The 12,577-nt window shown below is 35.1% G+C and overlaps 1 protein-coding gene across 1 annotated transcript in view; it reads right to left on the bottom strand.

Moving 5' to 3' along the window:
- The window catches only part of LOC117327921, an 86,102-nt gene extending 73,525 nt beyond the window's left edge, over nucleotides 1-12,577 (bottom strand). Inside the window, exon 1 of the mRNA XM_033885166.1 lies at nucleotides 11,947-12,577. Coding sequence (XP_033741057.1) covers nucleotides 11,947-12,016 — 70 coding nt within the window. The 5' untranslated portion in view covers nucleotides 12,017-12,577. The remainder of the gene's footprint in view (nucleotides 1-11,946) is intronic.

Raw genomic sequence — 12,577 nt, 5'->3', positions numbered from 1 at the left:
TTAGTTTACGATGATATATATCACAACACCTTTAGTTTACGATGATATATATCACAACACCTTTAGTTTACGATGATATATATCACAACATCTTTAGTTTACGATGATATATATCACAACACCTTCAGTTTACGATGATATATATCACAACACCTTTAGTTTAGGATGATGCATATCACAACATCTTTAGTTTACGATGATATATATCACAACATCTTTAGTTTACGATGATATATATCACAACTGGCTCCAGATCTTCAGTCTTTTAACCAAAAAAAGTTGTTATTTTTTCCACCTGAATTTAACACAAATTTTTTTTTTCTGAACATGGTTTATCGTTTTTGCAGTTTGTAAGGACACGATCGGCCTGGGTGTTTCCAACTAGGGGGAGATAACTTAGTAGAGTTGTTAGCCTGTCTATGCAGACCTGTTGGTGCCTGTATGATGATTCATCAAAAACCAAATTTTAATGTCAAGGACGTAGTTTCTGATCACTATGACGCTAAACTTATCACTTTTCAATACCGATATGGTTGGTTACACTTTTGTGTCTATACATAGTGACATATTGTCTCGTCCTTTTGATCTACTGCTATTACAAATCTATCTCCCGAATGACAAGCTGCCATAGACCACACATATCTCCGTATATCATTTTAGCATCTTCCTCAGAAAGAGTACAACATATTTCAGCTCATTTACATAAATGGATCAACTGAAATGTGTTCCTTTATCATGTTCTTCCTCTCCTTGCTAAAGCCTTCATAAGACTACACATTGTTTTTTTAATAACCTTGCTTTGTTGCAGTAATAACCCTTGAATTAAACCGTTCTCATTTGCATGTGCTTGATCCTCTATTACAAAGAACCTTTTTTGGTAAATATCTATTTATGGAACAGATTCTATGTGTTTAATGAAATGAGATGATCCTTCATGATTATCAGATAACACTACATCAAATAAACCTAGCAGGTGACAGTGCTGGCGACATATGTCAGACCATTGTCTAAACCAAGGGACACAACTGTCCCCAAGGTCACATTGTCAGCCATTATCTACTGTGAAATGAAACCTTTAATTATAATCATGTAATCAGTACCCTTCAGCAGCTGTGTACATGTGACCGAGGATAAGGAGCAGGGTGCTGATTGGTCAGGTGTCAGATTTGACCACCCAATGACCATCATTGCTAGCCTTACTGGACCCTTGGCTGTCCTTGGTTACTGTTGGAGCTTCCACACACCTGCTGCCTTGTTTGTACAGACACACAAAGGGTGAGAAAACCCATGTCCCTGGTAAGGTCAGTGTTTAAATCAATACACCAACAAGCCCACAAGGCAACCATGACAGTGTCATATTGTTACCACGACAGTTTAACTGCCATTACCAACAAAGATTCCAATTAATCAGTTAATTATGTTTCCACAGGACACTGCTGGTTTACAATAGACACTAGGGGCTCATCTTTCTATTTTTACACCATCATTTTAAATTATCAGTACCGTGGTCAGCCTATTTGTGGAATATAATATTTTCATTTTCTACATACCTCAGGACATTATCTTCAAGCTGTTCCTTTAAGCACTTAATTTGGATATTAGATTAATTTTCAGGTTCATATTTCATAAACACACGCCTACTACAGATATATCAACCAGTGTACGTCAGCACACCCAATAAGGCACCTGTCCAATTTACAGAATAAGGTTTCAATTTTTTTTTAAATGAAATGGAAACATGTAAATATATACATGTTTGTAGTATAAATACATAAACATGAGCTTGTCTACTTTGATAGAAGTCATTTATTTGACATCCAAAGGCTTCAGCACACATCATAACAGTATTGGTTAATGTTGGTAATGTGTGATCCACTTAAAGTGTCCAAAGACAACATTTAAGTTGTTTAGAGGTGGCCATCAATATAGTTATCTTTGATTTATTGGAGTAAATGTCTGACTATTGTAACAGTTTACCATCACTAAAGCTAATATGTCCTATGGCTAATTGTTTATCTGTACTGGTTAGGTCACATATACCCTAGTAGCACTTGTCTAGGGTTCAAAAGACACACAAGTATAGGGCCTTCAAGAAGAAATTTAATGAGGATATAATCCTACAGTTGTAAATCATGAATATAAAGCTACATCCTGTTTCCTAGGACTGGTCATCAGTGATACTAGGGGTACATTTAGAAGGGAAGTCCTGAAAATCTAATTGAACCTTATCATTAATTGTTAAAATATAGAATTACAAATTTCAAAACGTTTCAGAGTGTAAAACTCACTAAAAGTACCCTCCCTAATATAAGCTGAGATATTAATATCCAGTAATAAAAAAGCCAACTGATGGGATATATCAATAAAATGATAAAATATACCACAAAACCACTCATGTTTAATTCAAACTTCTAATTTAATTTTTTCACCATTTACAGAATACAGACGATTCACAAACCTTACGTGTGAAGTCACAGTCAAATCTATAAATTTATGCAGATACATATCTATACTTTCACAAAAGACCATAACTTATCTTAATTATATTGTATAGATCTGATGTTTGTATAAAATGTATTTTCAAAGACTTTTCCGGTGTTTTCTTACACTGATGTAGATAAAATCAGCGAACATTAAAGTTTTTTTACGCAAAAGTTACAACTGGATAAGAAAGTGAATAAAAAAACATTGATGATAAAGAAAGATTGACAGATTTATATTTCATATGATGTATTGCAGGATTAAAAAGCGCTTTTAAAGTATTTGTGTAACATTAACAGCAAATTTGAATTTCTAAAGAGGAAAGTGTACTTGGTGATATCAAATTTCATTACTTGGCCATACCTGGTTTTCAGATTATCATTAAGTTTTTATGTATTTGCAAAAGTATTTCCATATCATACAAAAATATGTGTTGATGTTAATAAATATTTCCATATCATACAAAAATATTTAAAAGATTTAAATATTGATTATATTACAGGACGTGCTGATTCCACGTCAATTATGGTTTGATTTATACATGTAGCTGATTTGATACAACGATTGCTGAGCAGAAGTTTTTTTACTTTTCCAATATTTCATCAGAAACTCATGTTTCTCAAATTCAACATGAGGGATTTTTTTATTGTGTTCGAATGAAATGTAACATAGTTGAATGCACACAGTAAAAACTAATGATGAACTCATTCACAGGCGTTCAGAAAAAGATTAATGCCGTTGAAATTTTGAAAAAAGTAGTCATGTGACACCTATTAAAATAGCTGGAGACATTCTATCACCGTGGCGTCAACTCTAATGGGATTCGCATCGTTTGTGTCTCGGTCGTCTTCCTGTTTCCGAATAGACATGGATCCGATTGATAAATTGTGCGATAGTGTCGTCATTTTGTTTTGATTGTGATACCAACTCTGCCAACCGGGCTGTCAAAGCTATCTACCTAAGCTATCTTCCTTACCCCGTTTGATATAGCCGATTCAGAAAATCCCTCATCCTGATACTCCGATAGTGTCTTAGAGTGGCCTGATTAGCTATATATAGCTGGCACTGGTAGTATAACGATACCCTAGCCATATCTGTAGTAAAAAGATATTCAGCTAGCCATACCTGTAGTACAAAGATGCCCTAGTCGTACCTGTAGTAAAAAGATATTCAGCTAGCCATACCTGTAGTACAAAGATGCCCTAGTCGTACCTGTAGTACAATGATACCCTAGTCATACCTGTAGTACAATGATACCCTAGCCATACCTGTAGTATAAAGATACCCTAGTCGTACCTGTAGTACAAAGATACCCTAGTCGTACCTGTAGTACAAAGATACCCTAGTCATACCTGTAGTACAAAGATACCCTAGTCGTACCTGTAGTACAATGATACCCTAATCATACCTGTAGTACAATGATACCCTAGTCGTACCTGTAGTACAATGATACCCTAGTCATACCTGTAGTACAATGATACCCTAGTCGTACCTGTAGTACAATGATACCCTAGCCATACCTGTAGTACAATGATACCCTAGCCATACCTGTAGTATAAAGATACCCTAGTCGTACCTGTAGTACAAAGATACCCTAGTCATACCTGTAGTACAAAGATACCCTAGTCGTACCTGTAGTACAATGATACCCTAGTCATACCTGTAGTACAATGATACCCTAGTCGTACCTGTAGTACAATGATACCCTAGTCATACCTGTAGTACAATGATACCCTAGTCGTACCTGTAGTACAATGATACCCTAGCCGTACCTGTAGTACAATGATACCCTAGTCGTACCTGTAGTACAATGATACCCTAGTCGTACCTGTAGTACAATGATACCCTAGCCGTACCTGTAGTACAAAGATAACCTAGTCGTACCTGTAGTACAAAGATACCCTAGTCGTACCTGTAGTACAAAGATACCCTAGTCATACCTGTAGTACAAGGATACCCTAGTCATACCTGTAGTACAAGGATACCCTAGTCGTACCTGTAGTACAATGATACCCTAGTCTTACCTGTAGTACAAAGATAACCTAGTCGTACCTGTAGTACAAAGATATTCAGCTAGCGATACATGTAGTACAAAGATACCCTAGTCGTACCTGTAGTACAAAGATACCCTAGTCGTACCTGTAGTACAATGATACCCTAGTCGTACCTGTTTAGTACAAAGATACTCTAGCCGTACCTGTAGTACAAAGATATTCAGCTAGCGATACCTGTAGTACAAAGATATTCAGCTAGCGATACCTGTAGTACAAAGATATTCAGCTAGCGATACCTGTAGTACAAAGATATTCAGCTAGCGATAGCTGTAGTACAAAGATATTCAGCTAGCGATACCTGTAGTACAAAGATACCCTAGCCGTACCTGTAGTACAATGATACCCTAGTCATACCTGTAGTACAAGGATACCCTAGCCATACCTGTAGTACAAAGATACCCTAGCCGTACTTGTAGTACAATGATACCCTAGTCGTACCTGTAGTACAATGATACCCTAGTCGTACCTGTAGTACAAAGATACCCTAGCCGTACCTGTAGTACAAAGATAACCTAGTCGTACCTGTAGTACAAAGATACCCTAGTCGTACCTGTAGTACAAAGATACCCTAGTCATACCTGTAGTACAAGGATACCCTAGTCATACCTGTAGTACAAGGATACCCTAGTCGTACCTGTAGTACAATGATACCCTAGTCTTACCTGTAGTACAAAGATAACCTAGTCGTACCTGTAGTACAAAGATATTCAGCTAGCGATACATGTAGTACAAAGATACCCTAGTCGTACCTGTAGTACAAAGATACCCTAGTCGTACCTGTAGTACAATGATACCCTAGTCGTACCTGTTTAGTACAAAGATACTCTAGCCGTACCTGTAGTACAAAGATATTCAGCTAGCGATACCTGTAGTACAAAGATATTCAGCTAGCGATACCTGTAGTACAAAGATATTCAGCTAGCGATACCTGTAGTACAAAGATATTCAGCTAGCGATAGCTGTAGTACAAAGATATTCAGCTAGCGATACCTGTAGTACAAAGATACCCTAGCCGTACCTGTAGTACAATGATACCCTAGTCATACCTGTAGTACAAGGATACCCTAGCCATACCTGTAGTACAAAGATACCCTAGCCGTACTTGTAGTACAAAGATACCCTAGCCCTACCTGTAGTACAAGGATACCCTAGTCGTACCTGTAGTACAAAGATACCCTAGCCGTACCTGTAGTACAATACCCTAGTCGTACCTGTAGTACAATGATACCCTAGCTGTACCTGTAGTACAAAGATAACCTAGTCTTACCTGTAGTACAAAGATAACCTAGTCGTACCTGTAGTACAAAGATACCCTAGCCGTACCTGTAGTACAAAGATACCCTAGCCGTACCTGTAGTACAAGGATACCCTAGCCGTACCTGTAGTACAAAGATACCCTAGCCGTACCTGTACATGTAGTACAAGGATATGCGATCGCGATACCCTAGTCGTTTACAGAAACATTTAATATAAAATTATTTTTGAAACAGACCTGAAATCATTTTTCCTGATTTCATCAACATTTATCATAATAATGAATTATATATATTAGTACCTTATTAAAATACAACTGCACAAAAATAGTTCATAATTTTGTATAACAAATATTGTTACATATATACAAACCTAGTTCAATACAAAATACCTTAATAATGCTAATAATCTAATAATTAGTGCCTTCTGCATTGACAAAACATCAGGGTCATTTTAATATTTAGACAAGATATTGTATTGGAAGATCAACTTACAATAACTTTCATGGGGGTCTAGTTAAGCATGTCCTATATCTTCTTCCCCAAAAAAGTTGGAGACTACCTTATATGGGCAGGTGAATTAATTAGGTCAAATAAGTTAACTTATCCATAAACTAATTATTAATGTACATACATGTATATATGAGATAAAATTTACATTTCCAAACAATATGAACCTAAGTAATCATACACCATCTCTCAACCAAACAGTTTGACCTTGAGAGGTCATAGGATTACAACCGTCTCAATTAAGTCAGGCTAATCGCAATATATCACTACTGCTTTAACTCCAGATGATGTTGTCATGCCAAAATCTGGTACAACCCTTGACCTTAGCAGGACATTTGAATTGAAAATTTGTTAACAGTTGACAATGATTAATAGTCCCCCATTATTAATAATCATTGTTAGGACATATAGGTAAAGATAGAGTATTGTTTAAACATAGATCATATGATTTCTTTTACAGGAATGTAATCTAAACAGAATCTTCCTAATTACGTATTATCACAGGGGGGGGGGGGGGGGGGGGGGGGGGGGGGGGAGGACGACTTAATATATGCTTAATCATCGCAATCATTTATTCAGAAAAATAAATGTTCTAAAAAGAAAATCCTTGAAGAACAATCAAAATTCTTCATTTTCAATTAGACCAAAAGCTAATAAATAGGTTGAAATCTCTAATACTGATTTCTGTTATCAGGGATTTCCCTACACATCTGATTATCAGTAATTTTTATGGATTTCCCTGTACACATTCTCCCTCGGTACATATAGTGTATTGTATATCACCAGGTAATTTACAGGTATGTATGAGGAGAGTACAGGTAATTCATCATTCTCATATACTCCTTAACATTGTAGTCAATTATCTTTCACGTTTTGTTTACATTAATGAAAATATGAACACCAATATTACACATAGCTAGCATTCCTTGAGAGAATTTAAGTCAGTAGAACTATACTTCACAATGATACGACTTTTGTCATCAAAGTTTGGTATTTCATTGCCCTACTTCTGATATTATGTGTGTATATATACCAGGTATAGGGTCATGTTTACCTGTATCAGGTAAATCAGGTAAATTGTAATTAGAAATAAACAAGCTTTTGAGACAAGTGAGCCCTGGGTGCTGAATCTGTATCTTATTAGAACATTTATCAGATCTTACAGCACTGTAAAGGTCACCTAAGGGACACCTTATAGACATAGTATTGATTGACTGAATGTACAGGAAATATTACCTGTAATTTATAGACAGGTGAATGTAAGCAGGTGACCTGTAGGGTCCATTGTATGACTGGACATAAATTTAATTTAGGGGTTATCCATCAAAAATACCATGTAAGTGTGATGAATGTCATACCTGGGTAAAACATTTTTATTACCTACCAAGGTTAACATTACAGCACCAAGGTCACCAGCAACAGGTGTGACATGTATGTATAATAACTCTGGACAGTCCATTTGATCAATTCAAATTGGCCATAAAATAGCACCAAGTACTAATTAAAATCAGATGGTCAGTTGAGTTGGTCAAAGGTTTTATGGTGACCCCTGACCTGGACCCTAACCCCATACAGGGTTGAAGTAATCAAAAAGTCATTTGGCCTATCCCAGATCTGTCTCCTTCAGGGACAAGTTTAAATAATCATAAATATTATCAGACATTCACAAGTTTGTTATCAAAGAACTATATTTTTAATGATCTGGGTCATGTAGTATATATATACAAACTATATATATCAAACTTGTGCGTCCAAATTATGTGCTTATTAAAAAGAAATACAATTCGGTTAATTAAGAAATCTTTATGTAAAATAACCTGTAGGGAATGCAATAAATTTACATTTACAGATTACATAGACGAAAGAAAAGTCAATGATTAATTTCTGATGATAGAACATCAAACCTATATATGTAATCATGTTAAATAGGTATAACTTTAGCTAATCACGATGCATATGAGGTTATATTGAGTTTTCCATCTGGTCTGGCCCCAGTGTCTCCAGAATAATGAAATCATAAATAAAATTGAGCTTTATAATTTTATTCACTTGAATAAGTTTGATACTAAATTGAATTTATCCGGGCAAGTCTTTACAAAATTGTCATACTTTATCTAGCCTTAGCTGATGTATTTCAGGGAACATATGTACAGTGCAACACCCTTAAGTTGTGAAGACCTAGACACAGATCAACCACACAAGCTGTGTTGACCAGAAAAACCACAAGATTTGTGTTTGTGGTTAGAGAAAGTCTACAGGTAAGGCTATATCTAACTATTACAACCCTTTTGAGGAATAGTACCACATGAATATAAAAGACAGCCTAACCCTGTGACAACCAGAAACAGGGTATGTTATAGGACAACACATTATTCAGGCCAATATAACCAAGATCAGTCAGCTTAACAGAAACTATTATATATTTTCACATATATTTTCATATACAATATATCTCTTTCATTGCATTAAAAAGATCAGTCTTGGTTCCAATTCAAAGCTTAATTGATTTTGAAAAAAAAAGAAAACCAATTACCTTGTATGAACTTTCTCACTGAAGTTGCTAAAGTGTACTTATCAAGCTAACAAGTCACTTGACGCTAACTTACATTGGTCCAGGAGATAGATGGGAGCAATTTTATCATCAAAGATGGCCATTATTGTTTGTGTGGATGAAATACACCAGATCTGGCCACCACCTACTGATGTCAAAATAACACTGGCTCATTTTGTACTAGCATGCTGTCATCTTCCTCAGTGCATTAAAAATATTGAAATTAGTATTTTTTGAGGATGGGCGAGGTGAAAACTGGCGTTTGATGAATTTTTAGGATGGCATAGTAATAAAAAATGGTATGAAATGATTGACCTATCAACATATTCCTTAAAAAGAAACATTAAAAAAAACTTTCTTTTACTTTTAGGAAGAAAAGATAGAATATGCCATGATTTTATGTTATATTGACATAGAACATACTTGTCACTTTTCTGTCCTCTATGGTAGCAGCAGCTGGCTTTATTAACTCTTAATTGAGTGAATGTGGCCCCTCAGGCATCTAGACTTGTAGTAGATCATGATCACTAATAAGGTCCAAACTAGCACCTGCTTGATGTTGTCAGCCATATCCTACCAGCCTACACAAATTACATTCCCATGTTGTCAGCCCACACAGCCTCAGTACCAATCCGAACTCATCTATATCAGTAGTTATCAATGATGGATTTGAATTTGGACATTCAAACTGACATTTGTAATTAGAAAAATTGATACACTGCATTGTCAGATATATTTATATACCGTAATTGGTGGGTATAACAATTAAATCCTTCTCTGTCTTTCATAGAATTAACAATTAAATGCCTCAACTTTTAATATCTATTGTGCAAAATATTGTAAATAGTTTTTTCAACTTTATTTATTTCTCTTTACAAAATATGATATACAGAGAAAACTTATTATACACCATTCAACAAATAAACACAGTAAAATTCAGGAGGGCAAGTTATAATACTTTTCAAAAAACAAGCATTTTAATGCTCATTTCATGTTTGTTTTAATGTGAACACCATTCTACAGAATTAAATGTCAAAGGGAACAAGTTATTGGTACTGTAACCTAGACCAACAAATGTACAGGTATATTTACAGGTAAGTGAATTACACACTACCTTGCATAACTTTAATTTCTTTGGTACAAATAAAGCTGTAAATGTGGCTAACACAGGGGGTTAGTTGTGACCTATTTACACAGTTCATTAGGAATCCATTCCTCCTTTTATTGATTTATGACATGTTTATACAACATAAGAAACAAACAGGTAATAAACAGGTAAATAACAAACATGCAGGTGACCAAAGGTGGGTACTACAACACACACCTGATTGTACAGGTAAAAAGTCACAAGTCTATCTCTATAGACCTTGCCATTGTGATAAGAGTTAAGTTCATAATTTATTGCAAAAATGTTTCTATCTGTTTCTATTTTACCACATGACATAAAAGTGTATACTATATAGACATATATTGTCTGAACATTCAAAACAGGACAAAATATAACTAGTGTTTACTCAGGACAAAATATACCCTGGTGTCAACACACGACAAAATATATTCAAGTGTCATCACAGGACAAAATATACCCTAGTGTCAACACAGGACAAAATATACTCTAGTGTCAACACAGGACAAAGTATACCCTAGTGTCATCACAGGACAAAATATACCCTAGTGTCAACACAGGACAAAATATACCCTAGTGTCAACACAGGACAAAATATACTCTAGTGTCAACACAGGACAAAATATACTCTAGTGTCAACACAGTACAAAATATACCCAAGTGTCATCACAGGACAAAATATACTTTTGTGTCAACACAGGACAAAACATACTTTTGTGTCAGCTATCACAGGAAAAATGTTCTGGTATCAATGCAACATGGAACAAATCTCTGTGCTTACCTATAAAGACACAATATACTCTGATATGAATATAAAATTACTGAATATTTCAGATTACTATTCACAATCTGTATCTAAAATCAGTGATGTCAATATAATATAGTGATTCATATAACAGTTTACTCCTGTAGAAACATTTAACCCACCAGCAGACTTCCCACAAGTGTTCTCTAATCACCACTTCGGTGACAGTGCATGTTGTGCCTCAATATATAACTTCTATACAGAAAAACAAACACAACAGCCTATTACTTAAAGCATGCAGATCAATATGTGTCACTGAGCTTATAAAACATCGGACTGAGAGGGCTTGTGTAGATTTTTTTCATCAGCCAATGTGTATATATTTTGCAAAAATATTTCTTTTGTATAACTACTTATTTGCAAATTTAATTACACAAATGTTCATTAATTAATTACATTTGTTGATAAATGACTGCATATTTTATAACTAAATATTGTGACTGCTAAAAATTATATATGAAATGTGTATCACAATTTGTTCCACTGGTATATATAACAATGTATAACTTACAAAATAATATGTGACTATTTCTGGAGTTTCAGCTAGTAAAAACACATTAATAAGGCACACCCTAGCTACAACTGAAATGCTACCTTTGTGTTAATTATGTTTAAATATTAAAGTTCTTTTACTATGTATATATATGTACACTACAGTATATCCACATTTGCAATGAATAACAACATTGTAGCTATATTTGAATATAAAAAGAGTAACAATGTAGCTTTAATTAACCTGTAACAAATAACAACATTGTAGCTATTATGTATCTATCTTTAATATGTTTATGTATACTAATTAAAATGTATATACAATGTATTAATGCTGCTATCCTTTATCTTATTTTATTTTTTAATTTATTTAAAAAAAACCTTTATCTCAAATACGTTATATTCAAAATGTAAACAAAAATTGTATCCGCATGTAGAATCGTTGAACCTCTAAGCCCTCAATGCCTGGTACTGATAATCTGATAGATATAGGTACCTTTTTTCCAAGTGAGTGACCAAATTCCTGACCTCCCGACCATCCCATTGTAGGAAGATCACGGCCACTGATCCGAAACACACCCTATCAAGTCACCGCGTACTTCAAGCAGGTGACTGTTGCGAAATTAGCATGGTGAATACACAAACTTCGTTAAATAATTTCAAAAAATACTCACCTGAACTTTCGACACCGTACCAAGGTATGCTAATGCAGGTAAGAAGAAAAAGTGTCCCCCTCCAGAACATTGTTGTTTTACCCGTGCCAACAACGAGTGGCACTGTCAAACACACCGTAATCCCGTAAACTTCGTCGCTGGACTGGTCTTCTTCTTAAACTTATTTTCATTAGGAATAAACAATTAAAATCCAAGAAAGTTAATGCATACATGTTGGCCGTCAGTCAATGTTTTAAGTTTCGTCGTAATCCATTTTTCCGAAAATCAACATTTCTTTCTGAACGTAAACACTCGTACACTTAGACCATGCTGTCAACCTGTGTTGTGAATTTTTGTGTGTGTGGAAAATTGACACTGTGACGTCACAGAAACCACGTGTGGTCAGTAAAAGGGGGCGTGGTTTGATAATCAAACGCGGGAAACTCCATCACAAAAAATACAGTTTTGACGTATGATCGAAGTGACTATTTTGTCATAAATATTGCATAGTATACGCTTGATATTAATGGTATGTGTATGAGTTTCGCACCTGGTTCGTTCGACCTGACTGGCATAGTTAATCTGAATGGCCCGACCTTTGTAGTTGAGTAAATATATCTACCTGGTTTCCACAGGTATGAGAAGAGAACAC

Source organism: Pecten maximus, chromosome 5, assembly GCF_902652985.1.
Source record: "Pecten maximus chromosome 5, xPecMax1.1, whole genome shotgun sequence".
NCBI lineage: Eukaryota > Metazoa > Mollusca > Bivalvia > Pectinida > Pectinidae > Pecten > Pecten maximus.
Note: the sequence above shows the minus strand (reverse complement) of the source record. Positions and strands in the feature narration are given on the sequence as shown.